Source organism: Scatophagus argus, chromosome 10 (genome assembly GCF_020382885.2).
Source record: "Scatophagus argus isolate fScaArg1 chromosome 10, fScaArg1.pri, whole genome shotgun sequence".
Lineage (NCBI taxonomy): Eukaryota > Metazoa > Chordata > Actinopteri > Scatophagidae > Scatophagus > Scatophagus argus.
This window is the reverse complement of record NC_058502.1, coordinates 6,121,290-6,149,056: the sequence shown is the minus strand read 5'-3', so window position 1 is coordinate 6,149,056 and position 27,767 is coordinate 6,121,290. Positions and strand designations below refer to the sequence as shown.

At 42.8% G+C, this 27,767-nt stretch overlaps 1 protein-coding gene across 1 annotated transcript in view; it reads left to right on the top strand.

Moving 5' to 3' along the window:
* camkmt (calmodulin-lysine N-methyltransferase) overlaps positions 1-27,767 on the top strand; it is a 94,574-nt gene that overhangs the window by 42,595 nt on the left and 24,212 nt on the right. The window contains exons 4-6 of the mRNA XM_046402450.1: positions 20,013-20,073; positions 21,470-21,521; positions 24,840-24,903. Coding sequence (XP_046258406.1) covers positions 20,013-20,073; positions 21,470-21,521; positions 24,840-24,903 — 177 coding nt within the window. The remainder of the gene's footprint in view (positions 1-20,012; positions 20,074-21,469; positions 21,522-24,839; positions 24,904-27,767) is intronic.

The window sequence follows — 27,767 nt, the reverse complement described above, 5'->3', positions numbered from 1 at the left end:
CCACTAGGGCTCTGATTGCCTAACATTAAACCAGCAATAACAGGCCAATCATCCCACTTACACCTCCACACGCCAAGCAGCCGAATCGGATCAAACTGGCTTTTTCGCTCTGTCACTTTCACACTCATTCTCTCTCTCTCTCTCTCTCTCTCTCTCTCTGTCGATTCCTTGCTTTTTTCTCCTCTCTCCTGACATGCTTATTAGCTGATATTGATCCAGGCTGGTCAATTGTCAGCTTCTCTCATCCGCACCGTATTGACGGCATAATCAGTGAGAGGGGAATGGAGGGAGGGAGGGAGAAGATGATAGGCAGATGAGATTTTCTGTCAGTGGGTAAATTATTGGCTGCTCGCTTGTTGACCCATGAAGCTACTCATACCTACTGAACACACACAAACACATGCGCACACGCATAGGATTGGTCTCATTCATGAAATTTAAGTAAATGTGCATGTGTAAATAAGAAATGTTTGTCATCGAAACCTGTATTCAGTAAGCGTTTAGAAACTGTTGCTCTGGAAAGAGAGACCACCTGCTTTTTCCATCCAAACTGAAACTGAACAAAAGGAAGACTGGCTGGCCAGGAGATGAGGCTGTGGCGGCACTTTGTCCTGTTTGTATCCAAATGCACAAAATCCACGTGCATAGTTTTATAAAAACACTCTACCAGACCAGCAGCTACATGTTCAGCTTAATACACACACACACACACACAGAGCAGTAAGAACTGTGTGTCACAGTGCCACATCATGTCTCTGTGTGTTTTAACCAACAAAGTGATAAGATGGTTCACAGCAGCACTGAAAAACACCCGACCAAATGTGTTCAACAGCAACAGTGACAGTAATGCTGAGGACTTTTCTTTGTGTCCTTAATAAAGTCATTATCTTATCTTAACACTCTGATGTGTATTCAACTTGTGCATCAGTGATGCCGAGCTTCAAACGCACTGTGTTTTATCTGTTTTACTGACCTTCTGGTTAATCGATTTCACTTTCTGTCCCTTTGAAAGACAACAGAAACACAATTAATAAACAAAAAGTATTAACTCAGTGTCTTCGTACAGTGTAACAGTTGAAACATTAAGGTGCCTTGTGTCCAAATATAGATTGTAGATTTTACACATTTTCCACGTGGCCTGAGTCAAATATTGAGTTAGGTATGCTCCCAGTGTTCCCAAACTGCAGCTTCTTTAGTTAGATGTTAGCTGTTTGGCCTTTTGGCAGATCAGTCAGGTTTAAGTTCTTTGTCTGATATCCACATTTCCAAAATCGGCAGCAACACTGCAGTAGCATTTTTACATGTAGTAGCACATGCTTGTTGTTCTTGAGAAGAGCAGTTTACATGGTGGTATTTTTGTTCAACCTTGTTTTAAAAGTAGGTTTGAAGACGGCTGGAATTTGAATGTGTTACACACACATTTTAATTTATAAGGGTTGGGGCAATGTATTATAATTAGAAAAAGAAATTTCATTTGATAAGTGGAGTGTCACGTCACATATGCCCCTTGTGTTGTGACTGTGCCATGCCCCACTGGAGCCTCCACTGACTGTCCTGCCTCACTGCCCAGCTTCAGGGCTCCGTCTCTGGGGAGAGAAGCAGCTGGCATGGCCCCTCTCTCGCTGGAGGGCTGGCGCCCATTTCATAGTGTCCCTAACACTGTGCAACACACACACACACGTTTGCAGAAAAACACACGGCTCCTTCTGCACATTAAGTTTTAATCAGGCACTTAGCTGGGCATCTGTTACGGCTCTGTCCGCGCGGCGTGTTAAGGACCTGTCGTCGCAGGTTACAAGCCTAACGGATCCGCTGACTGATAGACCCCTGGCCCACTTAGAGGCTGACGTCACAGCTGTATCTAACTGTCTAGCTGACCCCTAAATCAGAGAAAGTCTGTGGCATTTTCTCTGAAGAGAAAGTGAAAATAATTTGAGTTGATGCCCATGGATAAAAGATGATATATATATATATACATCCAAAGTAGTTTAGACCAAACAAGAATAAAAGAAAGATCCCTCTCTGAACAATAGACAGTCTTCACTACTTTTAAGACCAACACAGAAAATGCACACCTCCACACAGATGCTTACATTTTCTATTATTGCAGGATCATGCTCACAAGGTCAAATAACAAATCCCTGTTTTACCATGAATCCTATATATTTATGTGCATTTATAAAACGAATAAAAGGAGATCCTGTGGAAGGTTAGGTTTAAGTAGCAGGGAAATGAAAAATAATATCTATTCACTTGATGAGCTGTGATGCCATTCAAGGTTACTTAATGTTGGGCTGAACACAAATAACAATAAAGGAGATGTTTGGAGATCTGGTTGTGTGTGTCTGTATCAAACTTTATTTCAGTTCTTTCAGTATGTGGAGGGAGATTTCTGTCTGAACCAAGTCGACAGAGCAACTTACTGACAAAGCATCTGATATTGCCACTCCTAGTGGGGTGTGCTAAGTGGATAGGTATATGGTGTTATTTTCTTTCTCTCTTTCTTTCTTTCTTTATGATTATATCGTTTGTGATAAGAATGAGGAAATTCGAGAAGAAAAAAGAGGAGAGAACCAGAGGTGAGGAGTCAGACATTGTCAGGCAGATGGAGCTGGGTCACCTTGGCAGGTTCTCCATTCATCAGAGGAATCCCCCCCCCTCCACACACACACACACACACACACGCACACACACGTACACTCCACCACACTGTATTGAGTGAGCAAGCTCATTGAATTTGACATGAGGAAGCTGGCAAATACCGCACGAGTTGTTTTGTGTGTGTGTGTGTGTGTGTGTGTGTATGTGTGCGTGCATTTGCATATGTGCACACCACACACATTTGAACCCATGATATCTCCCCTTCTTTACACACCTGCTACACAAAAAGACATTCTGCGCAAACATTGTCTTTCCCTCATGCACACCGTTCATGCACACACACACACACACACACACATGCACACACGTTCCTTTGGGTTTTTGGGTGACAGTGACGTTGACAGTTTGAGCACTGGTTGGGTTTTTTTTTCTGCGACAAGTAAAATTAGCAGTCTGCCAGCAATTCTTTTTTTCTTTCCTTGTTTTTTTTTCTGACTGCCTGTCCACTCTCTCTCTCTCTCTCTCTCTCTCTCTCTCTCTCTCTCTCTCTCTCTCTCTCTCTCTCTCTCTCTCTCTCAGTGGCCCACCACATCGTTTCTCTTCCCTGCCACCCTACACACATACATGCACACTGTTTCTCTCCTCTGTCAGCCTCTCTGTGCCGCCTGACGACTTAATAGCTCCCAGTGAGTGGATTTGAGCACTCCGCCTTTGTGTGTTTACACGCACTTGTCACGCCCGCAATATTCATATGGTGATGAGAAATATTCATTTCTGCAGGGGGAGAGTTGTGGAAGGTGTCGGTGGTGGAAGGGAGGTGAGGAAGGGGACAGACGAAGACCTCGGAGCCCTGACACCTAGTGTCACACTTTAATGTGTTGATGCCCTTCCTGTCGTGTCTCAGTCTGGTTCATTCTTCCCATCTCTCCCGCTTTCACTCTTTCTCTCCTACTTTCTGCCGTTCATTTCATTCTTCTTTTTCTGAGCCAAAACATCCACACACCCTTCACGTGCTCATTCCTTCCTTCGCAGTTTGTTCTGTCAACCACCTTCAGTTTTCAACTGTTGGCTGCTGCTGTTGGAGTGCCGGTGCCTTCCTCTATAGGGCCCTTCACAAGTAATTGGCATCACAGCTTAATTTTATTTCCTATGATGTTACATTTTGTTCTTTATGGAATCTTTCTCTAAACTCTTGCCTAACTTTTGTTAGAAAACTGGGTTTATTTATTTGAAAAGAATTTTGCTCCACTCAACTATCAGTGGAAAACTAACTAAACTTGGAGCCTCCCCTCCCACCTGTGGGGAAGGCGCAAACAGGTGGGAGATTCATTCAAATGAGACACCTGTACACACATCAGACAGGTTGGCCGTAGCTCCTAACCTCTTACAGTCTCCTTTCCAACGTTTTTGAAAACATTTGTGGAAATGCATAAAGGGGCAAATGCTGCTGTATCATATTTTAACATCTAAACATTTGCCAGGAGCGTTTTTTTTAGGTGTTTGTTCAGCTGTTGTCGTCACGTGCCACTGTGATATGACAGTGATGACTGGCTGCTGCCTGCATGTGAACCAACATAGCAGGTGTGCTTGAAGAAGGTCACATGGTTCTTGTCCTCAAAGCTAAGTGCTTTGCACTCACCATTAGTAAAATAATCCCTCAAATCTTAACATTCCAGAACTGAAGGTATTCTTGCTGTACCCCGGAACAAAGCAAACATAGTGTGGCCTGGTTGCATCTGTTATCATTCTGGTATGCGTGAAAAAATACTCTGGCTTATTGTTTCTTTAAACCAATTACAATTGTCTAGGGCAGCACTAAGCCCTGGGTCAAATAAGCCCTGGTTTTAAAATGGCTAAATCCCCCAAAAGAAAAGGTAACAGCTGCTAACTTGTTTATGTTTGTGGCATTAGCAACCTGTTTGGGGCTTGGGGAGCTTGCCGTTTTCAGTTGCTAGCTACTGGGGTTGTTGAAAATCTGCGAAATTTGTCTTTATGTGTGTGATGCATCTTGAATTCAAATTTGGTTAACGTCTGAGTAATATATGACACACAGGTGACAGGTCGGCTGATTTGGTTACACCGGTGCTTGTAGCATAACAAGATGGTTCTCACATTGGTAGTTGTTACCAATGAGAAGCTAACGTTGCACAGAGGCAGAGAGAAAGTCAGCCAGATGTTCAGGTTCTGTCGTCTTCTTCTTCTTTTCTGCTCCTTCTTGTCCGTCTTAGTTTGTTGAGCGAGCGGCCGGTCTCTCGGCTGCCACTGGTCCAGGACTTATCTTGACACCGGAGCAGCAATCACAGGCCGGGAGATGGAGAACTGTTTATTTTGTGTCAATATGTCAGCTACGACCCTAGGGCCAGATTGCAAACACACACACACACACACACACACACAGATTCATTCATAGCCTTGCTTATTCAATCACCACCCACCCCTGTTGAAAATGAATGTATGATATCTTGCCTTTCACTATTCACATCTCTGTTTCTCTCTCTCAGCAGTATGACGCTTAATCTCAGTGTTGCTCTGTTTTGTCTGATACGGGGCAGCACCAATGCATTTTTATTCTCTATCTTATATTGCTTTTTTATTCAAGGCCATGTGTGTCTGAGTTTGTGCACATTTTTTTTTTGTTCTGCAAATTTAAACTGTGTGTGTGTGAGTGTGTCAGTCCCTGTGTGTGTAGACTGGAGGTCGCTGCCTGCCTACAGAGTAAATCATCTCACTAACTAAGCAGCACCATTTGTAACCACTGGTGACCACCAAACCAATGAGAGGCCTCGCCTGCTCCGACTGACAGCTGAGATTGTCCCAGACTCTGCTGGTAACTCGTGGCAACAAATTGGTCTTGTTGGGTGATGATGGGTTGATTGGTGTGTGTGTGAGAGGGAGGGAGAGAGAGAGTCAGAGACAGAAAGGGGGGGGGGGTCACACAAACAGAAACAGTGACGAGAGCTTATCCCTCCCACTCAATTACTGACCCTGACTCTTCCTTTGTGTGTGTGTGTGTGTGTGTGTGTGTTTGTTCTTCCCTCCCTCCCTCTCATCTCAAGGCTCTGACAGTTGGCTATTGTCTGTCTGCCGCTGTCACTTATCAAACAGTACAAGTCAGTCCGACCCTACAACATCACCCCAGAGAAGGATCACAACCCCCCCCCCCAAAAAAAAATTTTTCATCACTTTGTGTGTAACCATTAGCACCAAAGTGAACACCAGATTTCAAACATTACTAGTGCCCCATGACCCACATGTCTGCGTCTCACCACATTTAAGGAAACACTCTCTGATGTTGCTAGTTGTTGTTGTTTCAAAACATCAGCTGTGAGCTTGAGGAGAAACTTTGTAAGCTCTGCTGTTGCTGGAAAAAAATTAAGGGTCTCTTAAATTAAGATGTTTATGGTTTAGTTTGTTTTTTTTTTTTGTTTGCTTTTGTTTTTCATGATTTTTGCTGCTGTGACTAATCAGCTGTGCTGTTAAACTAGAATTAACGGCAGGCGGTTGTATGCCTATGTTGTATGTATCAGTCAACGTGCAGGTTACATCCATGTCTGCCCAGGCTCATATAATATACAAAGTGCAGGATGGGAATTTAGCCACAAAGAAAAAAACTGAATACCAGATTTTATTTAGAAATATCAAAGAGTATTTCTTCATCCGACTGTGTGGTTTTAACCCGTGTTGGCACCCTTTTTCCAGAGATAAATGCACAAATACACATATGTACAAAAGGACACAAACTTCGTGGGAGCCATTTTGATAAGTTCCAATCTCCGTTATGAAATATTCATTACAAATTTCTGTGGCCAGTTACAGTGCCAGGCTCTCTGTATGTTGCCATAGTTTGGTGTCATAAACAATCTCACTCACACTAGGTGTTAAAGTGTTCTTTTCTTGTTGTTGTCCCACCTCTGCTGCCCTGCTCCATTTCTCTCTTTCACTCTCTCTTGCTCTGACAGTTTTATCTCTCCCTTTTTAATGCTGTCTTCCCCCCTCTTTTCACTTTATTGCTATCGTTTTGACAAAAATCAAACCTTCCTCTCAAACTTCGCCGATTGTTTAGAATCTGGAAGACAGCACTGTGTTGTCTGTAGTACAAATTACTTGTATAAGATCAGGAATTCAGCTGCATTCACAGTCACCTATCAAAGTGCAGGGTCCGTTCAGCCACTAATGTCCACTGTCACGCTGATAATTTAACGTAATTCTCAGTCATCCATGTGATTGTCAGAGACATGAACTGGACAGGCTGTTCATTGCAGTTTAAAATGAAATTCATCGATCAGAACTTTTATTTTAAAATGGCTTAAAAATGAAATAGTTAATGTTACTGTTAAAAGACCTCAAAAAGGAAATGATTAAATAAATAAATAAAAAATTCAAAATCATCCAAACATCACGGCATCCGTCACCAAATCTGTTTTGTGGAATTCTGTCTGCCCGTTTGCTCAAGATCTTATTCTTTTTTTTCTGACAGGCTGCATTTATACTGCAGAGATGAACATTTAGCTCCAAGCTCTCTCTCTCTCTCTCTCTCACACACACACACACTCTCACACACACACACATACACACAAACACGTGGAGAAGGAGTTGCTCAGTAGTACAATATGTAGTGGACCATGGGGCCACATCCATTATGTTTCAGTCTGGCTGCATGAGCGCTCCTTTGTCACCTCGCACAATGGACACACTCTGAAGGGGGCACAGGCAACTTTGTCGTATGATTTACTTGGAATTCAGATTTTTTTATTTTCCATTTCTATCTTCAGTATTGTAACTGCATCCCAGCAATTTTCCAGTTTGACTCCATACATGCAAAAACCTCCAATTTTAGTCACCTTCGGTGGCTCCCCGTGGCCCCATAAGGGCCTCCATGCCTGGACATTTGAAAAGAGACATGGGGGAAACGAGGAAATGCGCTATCTGTGTGCAGATAATCAGCGTAGCATTAGCAGGACTGTTGAATAGAGCCATCATGGCTGCCAACCCCTGGGGAGCCAGTGATCTGCCTATAGGCTTTATGGAAAGTGGAGGTCCTGCAGAGCCGCTGAGGGCCAGAATGGAAGCCAGTGTGGGCTCTGTTAGAAACTCCTCGGAGCTGCTGAGAAACAAGTGTCTTTGAGCTGTGTTCTTTTCCTTTCCTCCCCCTGTCCTGTTTGTTGTATGATCAGAGTCCACTGCGCTCACCTTGAATGAATTTGAGTGACTATGATAAGGCACATACACACAAACACACACACACACATATGCATGCACACTTTAGATAGATAGATAGATAGATAGATACTTTATTGATCCCGAGGGAAATTCAAAATTCAAGGCTTTATGCATGTATTCTGCGTATCTTAAAAACCTTATACTGCGCTTCTGATTTATCGGTCGGGCTCTGAGTGCATTTGAGGTCGTCTCTCTCCTCCATATTCATTTGTATACATTTATTGTTTTCCGTTGCTCTGCCTGTCTGCCTCCGTGCCTCCCTCAGGTGTTGTGGAAAGTATTACTCTGAAGAGAACAGCCTCCACATATAGAGAGAGAGAACGAGACAGAAGCAGAGAGACAGAGGGAGAGAGGAAGTCACATTGGGCTAAGTGGCCTTTCGTTGCCCCCAGGGTGTGTTCCGTTGGTGTCCGTGGGTGCTCTTTGTCCAAAGCTTTCACTGTGATTAGACCGTTTGAGTTGACAATTCACTTAAGACCCCTTTTCTTTCTCTCTCTTTCCAACTCTTACCCTCGTACCCACAAGAACCCCATGTCCCTCCACCCACTATCTCCTTGCTCTCTGTCTCTCTCTCTCTCTCTCACACACACACATACACGCAGGGTATATTACCTGTCCTTGTAATGCAGTTAAGCTCAGCTAGAAGCCTTTCCTGGTAATATCACTTAATTCCCCATGTGGCAGCCAAGGTAACTGCAGTGAGAGAAAGCCACAGAGAGACGGTGGCGGGGTGGAGGAGTGGGGAGATGAGACGAGAGGAGGAGTGGGAAATGTGCCATCTACACTGCTGCTGCAAGTTGCGCCCCGGTCATCAACCCAGCATGATAATGGCTCTGAATGCAGAAGACCAGCGTGCCTCTGTCTGAGAGTCTCATGTAAAATATGAGGCATTACGTAAAGGCAATACATATGTGCATCTTGGAGAAGTAGGAGATGGAAGGTGGAGGCAGGCACCTCCTGTAATGTGGCACTCCTGAAAACCAGGAAAATCTGAATGTCCAACCTCCCACTGGGAAAATGAAATGAGGCATGACTTAATGTCAGTGTTTCCGACGAGTGAACTCAGGCAGGTTCGGCCTACCTGACTACAATGACAGGCAATCATGTTACATCATTCCATCAGTTTAATGCTTTAAAGCACCCACGTTTCTTGCTTAAGCAAAAATTCCCAAGATTTACTGGTTTCTATTTTAGATTGAATATTGTGGTTGTTCTGTTTTGTCTGCCACAAAAACAAAGAAAACACACATATCCCTTCTTAAATGTACAATATCCATCCTGTCCCTCTCTCTGCAACATTTAGTAACAGACAGCCAAAGCAGCAAACTACACATAAATATTCAGGAATTACGAACTCCCTGGTTCTCTCTCTTTTCCTGTCTACTCTTTCTATTTAATGTATTGAACTAGTAGCCAGCCAGAGACAGAAAAATGGAAGAGAGACGAGAGGAGGGAGTGAGAGAATAAGAAGCAGAGGAGAGGAGAAAATGACAAAGTGACAGAGAAAGAATGAAGGAAGGAGAAGAAAAAGGAGAGGAGGAGAAAGAAGAAGGAGAAGAAGGATGGGATGACATTGCTCCTGGGTTAGTGCTCCAAAACGGAGTGCTAAAATCATTTCAGCTCAGATAAAGCTCTGACCACTGCCAGGCCGCCCCAGGATATCTGCCCTGCTCATCTGCCTCTCCAATGAAACGCCTGCACACAGGGAGCCTCCAGGCTGCCTGCCACACACACACACACACACACACACACACAGATGCTAAGTCAGTCAGAGAAACACACACAGGCGCTGCTGTATCACACGTAGCACACACTCGCCGGCCTCTCATGGTGTTTGTCGCAGTGCAGTTTATTTCAGTTTAGAGAGAGAGTGTGACAGGGAGCCCCGGGGCGTCTCCTCCTTCCTCCTCTGAACCTCCCAAATTAACACCCTGCCACCGCCACTTCTCCTCTCAATCACGCTGCCCACACCCATTTGAATCATGTATATTTTTGCCAACAAGCTCACCCCTAACCGTCCCATTAAGCCTTTTCCTATCCTGCTCTCGCCTTCTCATAAAGTGCTTTCACCCTGCCCTCGCCAGCAAGTCAAATCAAAGTCACTATGAGTGTTTTGTGCCAACACGAGCAGTAGTGCGTCCAGTGGCTGAATTTACGTCCTCTGGACACTAGAGGTAAATTCTCACTTTTAATTTAATCATTACAGTAATTTTTCAGCAAAAAATGCCAAACATTTTCAGCTACCTTGGGTTTTAGCAAACATTAGCAAATTATATTTAACACTTTTCAGACATTTTGCACACCAAACAATTAATTGATGAATAAAGAAATATTGCCACATTGAAAATAATCCTTAGGTGCAGCCTTCAGTAAGACATTCTCTCGCCTGAAAAGCACTATTTATAGTGACATCATCGTGCACCTGAGCAAGACCCAGGCATTGCTCAGCAGCCCCAGGACAACATGACAGCACTTGGACGTGTGTTTGATGTATTGTGATGGCTTAGGACGCTAACAGTCAATTCAAAACACATTCTGCAGTCAATTGGACAATCTGTCCCTCAGCAACACAGTCTTTTGTATCCATCCAGCCTTCCCTTTGCACCCTATAACCCCCTCATCTATATTATGTCTTCCCCTTCCTCCCCTCTCTTCTTCCCTCTTCACTGAGATAGAAAATCTGGGACTCATGTTTAAGGCATCAGTGCAGTTGTTGGGCAGACTCCTGGATGCTCTAGTAGCCGAGATGTGATTTGTTTCTCCTGCCTCTGCTGCCAGCTCTCTGTTTCTGTCACTCTACCTGAATATATCCTATTCTCCACCCGTCAGTTGCCTCCTCCTTTGAATTTTGATGGACTTTGTGGTACGCACTTGTACACTTTCTCTTCTTTCTCGTCTTACAGTGATGTGCACACAAAAGTGCAAACACACATTGGTCTTTACCAGATTATGCAGTTTCCTCAGCTGTTGTGGGAATTTTTTTAACTTAGCACTTAAAGGGCTTCTTGTCTACGTTGGCTATAGAGCTCCAGTGATCAGTTGATTAATCATTTAGTCATTTGGAGAAAAAAGTCATCAAATTAGTCAGATAATTTCTGCCACTTCCAGCTACTCAAAGGTGATGATTTGCTGTGATGTCCCTGCTTTATATCGTAGTAATGGAGTAATAATTTTTATTATAATGTGCATTTTTTGCTATTTCTCACATTTTACTGACAAAATGATTAATCACTAATGAAGGTAATTGTTAGTTACAGTCTTGAAAGTAGACAAATAAGGTGTCTACTTTTTGGTTTTCACTTTTTGAGTAAACATTTAGCTGATCTTCACTGTTAATTGGTAAGGGATCAGCGCTTGTGGTTTGAATGCAGTATGTACTGTAAGTGCAGTGAGTTTGTTTGCATTTTAGTGTTTGTCCTTGTACCATTTTCAGATGTGAATTAGATTCAGTGTTCAGAGTGAGAATACAGAAACTACACTGAAAATGAAACATTATTTAGTACAAGTGATTTTTTTATATAGTTATGCATAAAGCAGGAAAACACTGAGCAGGCAGAGAGTTTGCAGCCGGCCCATAGTCCAATTACACAAGACCACAGCTTTGGGTATTGGTATGTTTTGGCCTTCCAAAATCTTATTTGGAGATGGGGCTCATCCTAGAAGTGTTTCTTTTTAGGCTAAGTCAACCCAGGGCACCAATTTTTGTTGAAACAGCCGGTGTTTTTGATGTCAAATAGGGTGGCACTTGCATTAAGATGACTATCATCAAATGTCTCAGTCACAGGATATTGACAGTAAAACAAAAATTAATTTTCACTCATGCAGTCTGATAGTACAGGATAGTAAAATATGTGTTAAATGAAGACAAAATAAAGCAATATATCAGTGTTCATTAAATAATCAAATGCTTGTGATTGCATATTGTTCCTGGACTTTGCTGTAAGCAAGATGATGCTGCTTTTTCCATTTCACATCAGTTCACATTCAGAGAGGATACGACAGGTTGAAGGCAGGGAGGGACTCAGCGACACCATTCAGGCCTTCTCATATTGTTTTATTCTTTTTCCATGATCCAAGAAACAAGAACCTGTCATCACTCATTTTAATCTCAACTGTCCTATTCCTCCTCCTTCCTGCACACTTTCACCATTTTTTCACTTCTTTCTCCTGCCTCCTGCCTTTCACCAATCCAGTCTCTCCTCTTTTTTCCACACACTTCCCAATTCATTTCTCCCTCTCTTTTTTACCCCCAATTTCACTCTCTCCTGTCCTAATTGTTTATACATTAACATTCAAGAAACTAGATAGCCTGGTGCAGGTGACACCCTGTAATTTGACATCCTTGCCTTTCTCCAAGGAAGGAGAGAGATGCAATCTGTGGCAGTGTACATTGTGTGTGTGGGTGTGTGTGTGTGTGTGTGGGTGGGTGTGAGTGTGTCCGTGCGCGTGCAGCGTAATCTGGGGTTGTCACACGGTCCCATGCCACTCTCCGTATGCTAATCAATGAATGAAGCGCTGCAAAGCTCTCGTCTGCCAGCTAAACCCCACACCTCAGTGCTGATATGTCTATTAGCCACATGTCAAACTCCCTCTTTGTTTCTGCCTCCCCTGTCGTCTCTCCCCACATCTCATTCCCTCCCCTCTCATTTGATCGTTCCTTCTCTCTATGATTCTGCGTCTCTTTTTCTCTCTCTCTCTTTCTCCCTCCTTCTGTTTCTTTCTCTGCACTTTATTCAACTCTCCTCCCGTAACCCTCACCTCCCCTGTGATCTTTCTTTTTCATCAAGTGCACCGTTTCTACTAGCATTCGTCGACAATGAGAGGTACAAGGTATGATGGGACTGTTGATGAAGGAAGCAGGTTTATGAAAATAGTTTTAAAACATTGATATGTAAACGTGAATACAGCTTGAGTAACCTTTTTTTCTTCATTTTGCACCATAACAGAGTAAAATTGTGGATAATGTGGATAGACACAGAAATTGAAAGATGTGTACATTTCCTGAAGTACATCACCCATTTATTTAGGTTTTTAAAGGTTGGTATTAAATAAGTCACTGTAAGTCACTGAGTAGTTCTTGCTCTAAATGATGTGTAACATTATATAAAGTAGCCTGTAATATCAGGTTTAGTGCTTGCACACTTGATAGGAAGCTATGACTTTGCATAGCAGCTCAAAGAAGAGTGGTGGTGCTTGCTCTACATTTCTCTGCTTTTATAATATCACTCCCACCGCAGTACTGTCATCCACGCCAGCTGCCAGCGCCAGATGAGATTCAGGAACAGACACTGTCATGTAGACAGACACGCTGACAGACAGGTAGAGGAGAGATAAAACAAGACGCTGTCATGCATTTGTCTTAATGCTTTTGCAAGCTTTGGGACAGGATGACAGACAGACAGACCAGGCAGGCAAGAAGGCAAGCAGACAGTTATAGGGGCAGTTAGACAGGCAGTCAGCCCTGGCATTTTGCAGCAGATAAGTAAGCTATCAGAGGAGGGGGATAAATAGCAGAGTAAAGATTGGTCCCGGCCCCCTCAGAGAGGAGTGGGGGGGCACAATGCAGGCGTGGTGGGCAGATAGCCCCCTGCTCTCATTATACTCTGCCTAATCCAAAACCATGTTTACTCAGAGAGAGGGAGAGGGAGAAGGGCCACGCTTATCGAAGCCCTGCACGGTTCTCCAAGCGTGTGTGTGTGTGTGTGTGTGTGTGTGTGTGTGTGTGTGTGAGTATGTGTTAAAATGAGCCTATTCCAATGGAAAAAGGGATCAGGAGTGTCTCTAAGGCAGACTCTGTTGGCTAGAATGTCGATGCTTATCACACATTGCCCAGCTCTTCTGGTGAAAGGCGAAAAGGCCATCTAAACTGCCTATTCACAGCATGTGTATTCACCATACCAGCTGGGCAGATTGATCATTTTGTAATTGCTATTATTATTAACATGCTGCTATTAATAGTGTAAGCTTTTATAAAACCTCACCTAATCAGATTTATCAGGGGATGAAGAAAAATTATTTTTGCTCTCTTGAATTTTGAAATATTAAAGCTAATCAGCTGACTGTGATTCTCTTTTCAGCTTGAACTTGAGTCAACCATGAATCGAACCAATCAAATTTTATTTCTACAAGTCCTGATTAACACATTCCAAGTGTTTACGGAAGAAAAACGGCTGTAAAAATTTTTTTAAAGTATCATAGTGTTTTGTTGCTATGATCTCACCGTTGATTCGTCAGTTTGTAGCTCCTGGTGGTACCTCAAACTACTGGCAGCAAGCAGCTGTCTTGTGCCTCACTGTGGTGCCCTGTCCACACACAAATGCACCATACTGATAAATGTACACACTTTTAATCTTCTTCAACTTGTCTCTGTCTTTCTCTTTGGCTCTCTCTCTCTCTCTCTCGCACACACACACACACACACACACACACACATACACACACAAACCACACCCTGACACACACATCAGGGCACACATCAGCTCCGTGGTCTTGTGAACTGTGTGTACCCAGTCTAGGCTGGCCGGGGTAATCCTGGCCTCCACTAAAGTAGCCGTGTGAGAGGACAGATTGTCAGTTGATCATGGCCAGCCGAGAGCCTTATCCCTTATTGGATCGGCCATGGAGGAGGCTTAGGAATTATCTGAGGCCTCCCTTAATGTGGAGACGGATCACCGCCAGAGAGCCACAGAGCCTGAAGACACGCTGGGCCTGAGGGGAGGGGAAGACACTGTGTGTGTTTGTGTGAGTGAATGTGAGTGTGAGTGTGAACAAAGCCAACAGAGAGGTGTGTATTTGTGTATCAGTATGTAAGAGTGACAGAGGCGTGTGTGTGTGTGTGTGCACAAAGCAACATCATGGCCCACTTAACCTCATCTTGACACCTCTCTCTCTCTCTCTCTCTCTCTCTCTCTCTCTCTCTCTCTCTCTTAGCTTGGTCTATTTTTTGCCTCCATCTGACTTTTCTTCCTCCATCCTGTGTAACTTCCTCCGTTTATCTCCAGCTCCTCTTTCTAGTCCTCGGTACACCTTCCTCCTCACCACTCCTCTGCACACCTGTATTTTTCCTGTTCTTCTCTTCTGCACTGTTGTTGGTTATTATTCTGTCCTCACCATGAGACCTGACAGATGCTGATGAAACTAATAGGGAAGACAGACATTTTAAAGTTCAGAGTTAAAAGAAGCAGATCTAAATTGCCATGTTGTTAAGGAAAACTGTTGACCAAAGCTTCATATCTCAGAACCCTCAGCTGAGAGCAGCTGATATCAGAAATGCATATTATGAAATTGTAAAACAAGCACACCTACCATTGGCTCTTATACTGCATGCAAACTGATCTTTGTGGTGGTTAAGGCACAGTTGTCAGGAACAATTTAAAACTCCCTGTCTTTAATATTTAAACTACATGAAGAAGTTTTTTTTTGTTTATTTGTTTTTTACTTGTTTAGACAATAAGAAAAGCTGAAATCAGTATTGCTGTCAGCAGGACAAGCTCTCTTAAGCAGATCCTCTTTTTTTTCATTAGATGAAAGTGCTCAGGCTCTGTTAATTCATTCTGAGAACGGCCTTGTCTCAGTCAATTGTTGTTAGCTTAGCTTGGCTTAGCCAGTGAGTTATTTCAGGTTGTATTTGCCCAAATAGCACCTGGATCCCCTTCACATATCTGAAATAGCCGTTTAGCTAATTCCATCCCTGCTGTCTGACCTCCTGGCCTTCGCATAACCCGGGATCCCTCAGGAATAACTGTGGGACTTGGGTGGGGAGAAGGATGCCTTGGATAAGCAGCAGGGAACAGAGGGGGTGGGTGGATAATTCCATCCCTGTGCAGTGCATGTGATTACTGACAGCTACTGAGGCCAGATTAGTGCTGCCATAAGTTGTGGAGTTCCCAGGGTCAGCCCTAGGTCACCTGGATGTGGAGAGGTCAGGGTTTAGGACTGTGGTGTTAAAGTGGAGATTCAGTGGGTTGATTCTGGTTCAGCAAGCCCCCCCCCCCCAAATACTGTTAACTTCAAGTTTATGTGAAAACACACCTGGAATGAAGCATGTCTTTAGGGCTTCTCTCTAAGCATAGGATGAAGAAACACAAATGTACGGCGTGCAGCTGCTTTCAGTACCCACACCTTTAACCTTTTTGTTTCAACCCTAAAGAACGTCTTCCAATATTATGCTATACAATAGGGCAAATGTTGAATGTTTATAGTGCAAATAGTGACACCCATTTCTGCTTTTACATGTTGGACAGATCTGAAGAATAAACAAACAAAGAACAAAGAATTAAATCATAAAGCAATGAAAAATATGAACAGGAAGTGTGCAGAAAGCCTTTGTATTGAGATCACGATTAGATTTCATCACTATTCATCAACCTGTGGAAGCATTGTTGTTTTATTACATTTGAACTTTCTACTTTGACAGAAAATATCCGTCTTTTTAAAGCTGGTTATGGACTCGATTAGAAAGATATTAAAGAATTTATCCCTCCAAAGCAATTGCGATTATGTTTTCATGTTTCCTGTGCAGAGACTAAAGTGTGAAATAAGAAACATAAAAGTACATGAATGTATAGTATTCAAACATAGGCATGAAAAGTGTGCAGCCCCACGGCACCGCAAGGGAGAAAAACTGGTTTGCAAATGAACAATTATCAAACCCTCTCATGTATAAAATGAACACATGTGCAACAGACATGTAAAGCCACAATACATGGTAAACGGTAAACGGTAAACAATCTTTTTTTTCTCAGAACATCTCAAGTTTTTGTTTATGTCACAGGTTTTGATTATCCCTTAACCAACAGCAGCAACCCAGAGGCGAGTGAACAATGTTTCCAGCACACAACCCCATTAAGCTGCGCATATGGTTTTCAGTGTAACACCACAGACAAGGTTTAGTTTCTGGGAGTGATAACTATATTAAGCTGATACACACACACACACACACACACACACTCACACACACCTAGACTGCTTCCTTTCCTCATCTAGTAATTGAAGGTGAGAAATAATTTCATTATCCTTAGGAAGAATAATCTGCTCTCTACTCCTGATCCCTTCATTTCCTACAGTGCTCCTCGACCTGGGAGGCACACACACACACACACACAAACACACACACACAAACAGGCACCACATACTTATCACACCAAGCATGCATGCACATACACAAACACACAGACATTTTTTTTTTATCACCCTGGGCTATTAATGTTATTGGAGTTGGGGATTAACCATCAGATTCACATATGCTTTACAAAGCTTTATTACTTAGTGGTGTCCGGTTTGCTTGCTCTCTCTCTCTCTCTCTCTCTCTCTCTCACACACACACACACACACACATGCATCTGCTCAGACAGTCACACACACGCACACACGCAGACACATAACTTTGTATTAAAGAAAGTTACTGTGGAAGTGTGGCCACCAGTCACTGGACAGGGAGAGGCCCTCGGCAGAGGGTATGAAAACATGGAGACGTGTTTGGTTTTAAGCTTTACATTATTGTTACTGAAATGAACTCTTGGGCACAGCGTTATCTTGTGTTTTCTTGATAACAGATGGTCTTGGCCTTGAGGCATTGAGGGTTGAACATGTACAGATGTACACTCCCCTCAACAATCAGAGACAAGGGTAAAGTAAGGCTTTGTCCAAATTCTCCCCCAGACACCTTCCCCCTCAGCTTCAGGATGAAATTTTAATGTTGCATTACCACCCTCTGCTGTTCATCTGCCCAAGATGTTTTGGGTGGTCCATGATGTCAAGTGCCACGGTGACACACATCTGTGGACGGAGGGAGGAGGGGCTAAACTGTCATCTGACAGGGCAGAGGTGTGTGCTGGGACATTATTATGTTTCATGTGAACACACAATCAAAAGAGGACGAGGTCGAAGTTAAGGAGGGGGAGGGGAGAATTAAGATGCAGCTTCAGACACACAATACCCCAAACACACAGGTGTTCCAGAGGATGAACAGGGACTGAAGTTGCTCCAGTTTTCCATGCTCAGTCCTGCAGCAGGAACAAGGCTTTTAATCATCTGTTCTTTCTGTCTGGTGAATACTGGAACTGAATGAACTGCTTTTTATTTGTCAGGGAAATAAAGTAGCATCTCACTTTATCCTGTACCTGCACTAAACACAGAGTCTAAAATCTCTATCACATTGCATTGTTTTGACAAATGTGACAATAAGTATTTTAAAAATTTAAATTAATTTTAGCCTCTATTTTTCTTATTTATTAGTACATGACATTTCCTCCATTGTGTTGGCTTACTTTTTGCACTTGTGTGTCTGGATTAATTACAGAATGATCCGTTAAAATCATGAACCGTAGTTGAAATCAGTGATCCTCCAGCCTTTCTTAAACACAGGAAAGTGTCCTTTTATTAAAGAATAATTCTGCATCCTGTATTCTTCTCATTGTCACCAAATCCTTTGCAAAGACCAAAACCGACAATGAGTCACATTGCTGCAAAAGTCAATCTCCCATACACCGTTCTGCTGCCGTAAATACACAGTAGTGCAGCAGAAAATGTATGCATTCACAGCTGAAAACAGACCCAAAGAAATGTGCTATTTACTCCTGTGTGGGTAATGTTTTCTAAAAACTATAATGCCTTGCTGCTTTAGGGAATTACTTATACCTACCTTATTAATAAATTTAACCTGAAATTTTGACCCAGTTGTTGAGATTTATGTCCTCAGTGGAAGTGAATAGACTTGATGCTTAGAGGCACAGACAAGGAAGGAAATCAGGAAAGTATTGAGAGCTGGACTGATGAATTGTTGGTTGAACCTTTAATGGCATTTGTTGACATTAAAAAGATCCCTCCAGCTCTAGTATTTAAACACATACTCACCCAGAATAAAATTTCTAAGAATTATAAAGAATACAAATCCAGAACATATGAACTACAAGGAAACAACAACGAACACCACATCATGAGATAGTTTCCAGTACACCACCAGCACAACAGTTGACCGTGTGAAGTTTTTTTGTGACAAGCGCCTGGCTGAAGGGGAATAACAGATGGAATTTAAAATGTCACCTTATTTAAGCCTTACATGGATTGATGCTCACTAGACACACAGTAGAGCTACTCTGGCTGTCATTGTACTTGTCTGTGTGTGTGTCTGTGTGTGTGTTTGTGTGTGTGTTCTGTCAGGCAAAGACGCAGAAAGCTTGTTTTTTTTTTCCTAATGGGGAAAAGGAATATTTGGACATTTTATCAATAGGCATTATTAAATCCTGCTTGCTTGAGCTAATCTTGGCGGACTGGAGCGAGGGGAAAGCGAGAGAGCGAGGGAGAGAGATAGACACAGTGAGGGAGAGTGAGAGAGCAGCGATGTCTGCCCCATGAGGTGAAGAGAGACCGCCTGTAAGCCGCTTATTATATCGACTACCACCTTTTCTCTCCTCCTCTAACCCTCCCTCCCTCCCCAGTTCGCTCTCGTTACCTCGCTCATTTTCTATCTCTGTCTCCCTCCCTCCCTCGCTTGCTCTCTCCAACTCATATACCCCCCCCCCATTCTCTTTTTCTCAACAACTCCTTCATATAAACGTACGCACAGACACATACAGACGCACATGCTCACACAAACACACACAGACGGCGCCAAGCCGAACCTTCTTGTTCAAAGCCAGAGGCAAAAAAAGCTGAAGTTTTATTCAAATGAATGTTTACTTTTTCTACTGCCAAGATTTGTGTGCGTGTGTGTTGAGAGACAGAGGGAAAATAGCACTAAGCATGCAAGTGTGTGTGCGTTAGTGTGTGTTACATGCACAGCAGAAGGAGAGGGGCTGACGGTAGGTGATAAGCCAGACAGGCCTGCATGCTGTGATTATCACCCACCGGACCCCCTGTCACACATACACACACACACACATTACATACACAGTGCCCGATGAGAGAGTGTGTTGCAAGGATTTAGGATAGAAAGACAGACAGACAGACAGACAGAGAAGCCTTGGATCACAAGCAAGGTGGAAACCACAAGAGAAGCAAATGAACACAGGCTGGAAAACACAATGCATCCAATTATGTTTGACTGAACACTCATTGTTTTTATTTGGGTTTTATATCAATATTAAGGCATTTTGATGTTGAGACACTGGAATCAAAGCACATAACAGGCGTTAGATAAATGCCTGCAAATAGCCAGTAACTGAGTCTTTAACTCTCTTCCTCTGGTTTAGGTGTGTGGCCGTCTGAAGAGGTGATGGCTCACTACTGTCTGCAGAAACGTCACATGTTCAAGTGAGTTCTTCCTTTTCCTCTCCTACTGTTTCAGCATTAAGCCAAGGCCCAACATCTGTGATTAATAACATGGATCAGGATCTACATGGTTGTTTTTAGGTTTTATTGAAGTGTCAGTTTAGAAACTCAGGGTACACTGTCATTCTAATACAGACGGTTAAGACATTTTCGTTTTTCTGTAACAGTTTGACATCGATAAAATATTTACCTCGTTTTGAAATATGGCTTTGTAAACAAATGAGGCACTGAGAAAGATGTTTGGCAGCAAATAATGACTTTCTTTCTACCATGATTGATTTCACATGAAACCTGCTGTATGAGGAGAAATTGCTTTATGATACAAATCAGGAAGAGCAAACTTATTGAAAGCATCACATTTGTTGTGATAACAGATTGTGGAACCACAGAAGAGAAAGACTCACTGAAGAGTCACTTTGAAAATCTCCCCTTCGGTGAAATTAAAGTGAAAACTGACAACGCAAATTAGCAGCAGGGAGGTGGAGGTGGAGCGACGGGAAGTGGCAACATCCTCTGAAATGCTAACACACAGCTGCTGTGAGATTACAGTATCCATTTTATCAAACGTAATTACACCAAAGTATATCAGTTCTTCTACATTTAACCTGTTAATCTGCTATATTTGGCCATTATTTCAAATTAAAAAGTGCAGTTATCAGGGAAGACATCAGCACCACGACTTTTCCCGAGTGTTAAGCCTGCACTGAATGCTTGGCGACTGTGTCATTCTGTATCTTTCCGTGGCACGCTGTGTTGTTCTGTGTTGCTCTTTCCCCTGCTCTCGTCTGCTGAGCGCTGGCCTGCCCTGCAGCACAGGGCTGAAAAGCACCCAGGCACCTTTGATTTCCACTCAAGGTGGAACGTCACCCTTTGATTTCCTGTTTTAACATTCAAGAGGCGGGAGGCGAGGAAGAGAGGGGTATTGATCAGAGCAGCGTGGTGAAGGTCAGCAAGAGAGGGAGGGAGGCAGGGAGGGATGAAAGAGGACAGGGGTAGAGATGGAGGGGAAGCGGAGATGAAAGGAGGAAGAAGATGGAGAGAGAAGGGTTGAATGAGCATGCATGCTACCGGACTGTGTGTGTGTGAGTGTGTGTGTTTTCTCAGATTCCTGCTGATTGAGCCTGTGCTTCTCAATGTTCAGTATTCAGCTTTCAGGTTGATGGTTGAATTGATATTTCTTACCCTGCTGTGTTTACTGTGTGTGTATGTGTGCATGTGTTTGTATTCAGGCATGCATCTACTGTACAGTATGTGCAGTGATGTGTGTGTGTGTGTGTGTGTGTGTGTGTGTGTGTGTGTGTGTGTGCGCTAAACTGCTAGGTTTGGCTCTGTAAGGTGAATCTCACTCCCAGTCTCTCTCTCCCTCTCTGCCTCTCAGGGGTGCAGTGTGTGAGTTAGGAGGAGGTATGACTTGTCTTGCTGGGCTCATGGTAAGTCACACACACACACACACACACACACACACACACACACACACACATACACACAGGCACACAAGAAGTGAATGGTATGTATATGAATAGGTATGGATACTGTGTGCCCATGCTGTTTGTATATTGATCTGTGAGGGTCAGTTTCATTAGGGAAGCCATGACACTTCTCCTGCAGGCACCGCGCATGCAACTGCACATTTGTTTGTGTGTATGTGTGCGCGCAAAAGTGTTTGCATACCTTCATAAGGGTTTCCACGCCCACTCTTCACCCACATGAAAATAACAGTGGATCGCATGTCTTCACATCAGCGTTTATCACCTTAGGCCATATTCACAGAACATCTTCTGCCTGTGGGTACCTCCTAACTGCTTAAATAACTTAAACTCTGGGTGTGTCAATCTAAAGTTTTTGGTCTAAGAGTAATTTACAGTGCTTATAACAGCATATAAGTCCAGAAACAGTCAGAGGATTCTCATGTCTGTCACTCCCTGAAGGCCGTGACACAGTTACATATATAATTCATGTAAACTCAGAGATTATTTTATGGTTTGTTTTGTCAGTTAGCTTTAATTTGCGTTCTTGTTTAATTATATTGGACATACACATGCATTAACTGTTAACATGGCAACGTTATCTTGACCTTTTAATGTTGTATTTTAATACTGAATCAACCGAGCTCATTCATGAAACACAAGATTATCCTGAGTAACAAGGACAACCACACGTTTTCTCCTCTCTGCTCAGTAAAAACTGGTGTCAAGCAGCCTTGTGAAACAGAACAGGTTGTTCAGATGTGATGTCGTTTTTAGGGTTAACAGAGTTATATTTATAGAAGATATAATAATTACAATATTGCCTTTCATTATATTTATCAACACACTCAATCACCAGACCACCTGAGTGGTGACATCTGGCTTTATGAACTAGCTTGGGTTTTAAAAGCTGTCCTGTATTGACACACACACACACACACACACACACACACATTGACACACTCAGGTATAGTGCAGTCTGTCAGCCATAGGGTTTATTAGCTAGGGTCTTAAGGGCCCCTCCACATAGCAGGCGTCAGTGTCCAATCGATCTGCTAGATGCCATTCTGTCTGTGTGTGTGCGTTTGTGTGTGTGTGTGTGTGTAAGCCTGGTTTTTATCTCTTAGCAGTCAATACACCATGTTTTGACATTGGTGGCTTGAGATGGAGTCCTTCCTTCACACCTGTGCTTCTCCTCATCCCTCCTTCATCTGCCACTGACACCACATTCAAGTTTATTTCTCTCTGGCCCTTGTGAACAGTTCATTAATTATTCCTTTAGCTGTTGCACGTCTTTGCTTCCATTCAGCCCATCCTTTAGTCTTTGTTTTCTGTTCTTTACCATTTCAGGCCCTGATTTAATTCCCCCTTGCTTTTTCATGCATCTCCCCCAGCAGTGCCCTGTTAAACACTTTTGATTTTAGCATTATATTTGATGCATTTCCCTGACAATGTGGAGCAAAAGAAAGCATCCACCTACATCAACAGTCACAGGTAGTCAAATAAAGATTTGTCACCCTAATGTTTGTAGCCTCGACCCCAGAATAGATTAAATTAAACTTTATTTGGCAGACTTGAGACCTCATGTTCTGCCCAAATCAGCCTGATGAAGGTTTTTATTCACCCTGCAGACAGATGGGTAACCACAGGATTTTGTGCAGACATTTGTGGTAATCAGAGTGCGAATCCTAATGTGTCTGTTGATCTACAAACTACTTGTGGTGCCAACAGGTGAAATTTTGTCTGACTTTTCTTCTAGTGCCAGCATCATGCTGACTTTTTTGGTTTGGAGCGAAATAAGTACATATAAATAAGTTACATTACCTAACACAAAAATATAACAGTCTTCAACTAGTCTTCCAAATTAAAAAAAGAAAAACAAAACAGAAGATATGTACTGCTGGTTCACTCATGCCTTTCAGAATGGCACATATTGATCTGACACCACTTTCAGCAGGACAACAAAATTTGTCACTGGCCTCCAAAACTGTTACAAATCGCTGCTGAAAAACAAGTCAGTTCTGATGATGTGACAGTGTTCTGGTTAGGACTGGATTATGCACTGAATGAATTGTTCAATTTTTTTGTTTGATATTGGTTTACATGCTTCACAGTGACGTGTAGGGTTTGACATTTTGGTGTCCTTTGTTAGGCTCAGATGTAAGCATTTGATGTGATAAGCATTTGATATAGTCTGACTGCATATGTGAGCAGTGGTGGTGGTGGAGGGTGGCGGCTTAGTGCTCATGGGTTGCAAGGTTGGGCTGCTGATCTTTCGGCTGAATGCTCTGGTTCAGCCTGGAGGTCCCTTCCTCCATATGAGCAGATGGTGGGAAGTGCAGCACTCAGTGACCCCCCTCACACACCCTGCAGGGCCTTAACATGTGTGTGTGAGAGAGAGAGAGAGAGAGTGAGAGACAGAGAGAGAGAGAGTTTATGTGTGTCAAAGCATGTATGCATATGTTTTCAGATTTTTTTCATACACTTATGTATTTTCTACATATATGTCATATGAATCATAAGATTACATTAAATCAGCCAAATATAGCAACACAATAGCTACTTGCACTTCGACTCACCCTTGGGTATATGCACACACATACACACACACACACACTCTCTTTAACAGAAATTGACAGCCTGACACACACTTGCTGATATGAAAAAAGAGAAAAGAGAATGTGATGAGGTTATAGTAAAGAACACACCTCTCTATCTATATCTTCCTCACACAGCCCAGCACAAAGCTGTCTATCCATTCTCCCGCCTCCCTCCCTCTCCTTCTCTTTCTCTTCGTCTCTCACAGTCTGCTCTGCAAAGTTATATGAAGGGCATCAGGCAGGCCCGGCGAGCCGAGTGCAGAGTGACAGCGGCGAACGGAGTGATGGCTCGGGCCGATAAACACCCAGCGTCAAATGAAAAGGCTCTGCGCTTGCCATCATCCCCTGTCACAATGCAATTACTGAACAGAGTGATAGCAAGATAGCAGCCCCCACCGCTAGCCACAATGATAAAAGTATTGACTGATTTGATTGAATGATTAAAATAATGCAGACATAAAAATGGGGGGAAGATAGAGAGGGAAATGGCAGGGAGGAGAGGGAGCAATACAGAGAGAGGGTGGGGCAGGCTGGGTTGCAAGAGTGAAGCTTTGTAGATATGGTTATGTCATTACTTTGTGTGTGTGTGTGTGTATGCGGATGTTTGCTTCATCTAAGGGTGCTTTTTGGTTTTGTTCTTTTGTTCTGTGTTGTTTCATTTCTCGGTCTCTCTGTCTCTCAGGTTGCCATTTGTGCTGACGTGAAAGAAGTTCTGCTATCAGATGGGAACGAGAAGTCCATTCAGAGTATCCTTTCATCGTCCTCTCTCCTCCTCTTTTTGTCTGCCTCGTTTCCCTAGCTCACATTTATTTATATGCAGTCATACGGTTTTATATGTGTGAAAAATGTTGACTTTTGTTTGGGGGTGGGGGTTAATTGTTTTGGCATTCCTGCACACAAAAGTCCAGATTTCATCACATGCGATAAAAATTAAAAACCATGTAATGGAATGCAGTTTTAGCATGTGTAACATTAGTACAGAAACAACAATTTCATATGTGATCTTTTTTGTTTTATCACATTCATTTAACAACAATACAACAATACGTGATACATGTGATAAACTGGCAGAAACATATACATTTTTCTTGTGGGGGGGGGGGAGACCAGTTTGGGCATGTGATGTTTTCAGACTCATCACACATAAATATCAAATGTGCCTTTTGAGTGTAATATACACTCCGTTGTCAGTTTTTTGGGGTTCATCCGGCTAAAACTAATGCAATCTGATTATACCATTTTACTGAAAAGTGTTTCTATTATTTTGTACACCCCATTTATGTGAGTGAAGGTGGGCTGAATAACAGAAACAGCTCTGTGTATTATGCAGCACCAGGAATTACATTCTACCAAATGACCATAAACTTCAAATCTTTAAAGTTGAAGCAACACCTCTCTGAAACGGCTCCAACAAAGACTGAACCTCATAACCTTTACTGCAGGACTGTTGTATAAGAATTCTTTAATTTTAGCAAGAACCTGATAAACTGGGTGTATAAATACACTGGGAAAATCATTAATCTCATAGTTTCTGCTCAATCAACCGTGAAACTTTGTGCCAGGTGTTACTGTACATTAAACATCAAATACATCCTGCAGTCTAAACCATTATTATTGCTAATCGTTTGCTTCCACGCTGTGTATTTCAGCTTTACGGTGACTCTGGTAGGCAGTATCATTAAAAAAAAGCAGACAATGTGCTGTAACCTTGGAGTTACGGGCCTGAAATCAAAGATTGGGTAGGAATGAGGGAAGAAGAGCCACCATCTACCTCCTTTATCTTTAGGCAAAAGCAGCAGATGGGGCGTCCACAGTGACAAATACCCAGCACAAGCGCTCACCATGGCATCAACCAATCCCAACTGCCCACAATGCCATGTTAAGAGCACAGTAATTGCCATCCTGTCAGATTTAGTTTGAGATTTCATGTAATTCCGAGGCTACGGTTAAGGGCTTGATGAGTGTTTTAGAAGCAAAGGTTTGTTTAAAATGTTTTTGTGGTTAAGTTTTAGGCCTATAATTAAGTTTTTAGGACAAATCTTTAGGTGAGATTTTTTTCCCCCACCAACATTTGTTCTTTGAGTGAGTTATTGATCAGCTCCTGTCAGCTTGCTCTTCTCTACCCATTTTAGACCTCTCCCTGTTTTATCTCCTTTGTAGCTTCTTGTTTTCCCTCTACTTTCTTCCCATCCTCTTTCATCATTCTTGTCCATTCTCTCGCATCCTCCCAGATCTCACTTTATTCACTCAACAACTACACACACAAGAAAAAGAAGCTGTGACTCGCTGCAGTTGCTTCACAAAAGCAGGAAATATAAATACACATTTCTTCCCCATTGACCAGTATGGCACTTTCCATATTTAGCTTTGCTTACAATATCTCTCTCTCATCCGGCTACAGTGCTCCTTTAGTGATCACAATAAGACCAAACAATAACATTATGGAGCCTGTAAAACACACACACACTCACACTTGGGCAAGCAAACAATACACCATAGACCAACTGCTTTGTTTCACGGAACAAACACATAGAGAGAATTGTAAGTGAAATCATAGCAAGAATGGATCGAACACACAGAGAAAGAGAGAGGGGAGGGTTGAGAAAGGCAGATAATTTGTTCTGGGCTCAGCCAAATTGGTCCATTCACACACTGCAGGCACTGTGTGGCATTTCCTCTCGCTGAGGAAGCTGCTGGTCTTAGCCTTGTGCTAATGGCCACTGTTTGCCTCACACGTACTTATTGTGTGGCTTGTGTTACAATAGAAAGAGATAGTGGGTTGTGATATGGCTCAGTTTTACATTGTGAAATAGATGAGAAGATATGCGGGAAAAGAAGTTGTGAATAGGCGACATTTAGATACGCGTACAGAATGGATTTTTCCCTTTCCTCAGAAGTTGTTGACCTCAACTGTAGCGCAGAACTACACACAAATACACACCAGAGAGAGGAGAGACTCTGTTTGCTCTGACCTTGAATACTCATGTTGAAAATCAATTGAAATGTTGCATTAAGAATGATTGATGCATGTCATTCCCTGCTACTTCTCTACTTCAGGTGATGGGAGCAAATATTCCTCCACCTTAATGTTCAATAATGCTCAAATATCTGTCTCTCCAGTTCACCTTTTCCTCTTTATTTCTGTGTGTATGTGTGTGTGTGTGTGTGTGTGTTTGTGCTAACCTCTTCCCCACTGGTGTGCTGGTGATGAGATTACAGTAAGCTGCTCTGCTCTTCGCCCTGTCATCCCTATGCATAACACACTGATTTGTAGGTGCCCAGCGTGTGTGTGTGTGTGTGTGTGTGTGTGTTGTGTACTTATGGTCGTGTAGGCACGCTTGTATGTAAATGCATGCTAACCTACATATTCTTGTGTATCCGTATCTGGGGGGCCTCTTTAATTTTGGATTGGCTCTCCAGCTATCAATCCATCTATCACGCATTCCTGATCTCTCTCTCTCTCTCTCTCTCTCTCTCTCTCTCTCTCTCTCTCTCCCTTCTGCTCTCTGTCTTTGTTGATTGGATTTGTCTCAGCTCTTTGCAAGCTTTAAAGACAAGGAAATCCTAATTGAATTGCTTTGCAACTCCACAAGCCAGTGTATTACTAGAC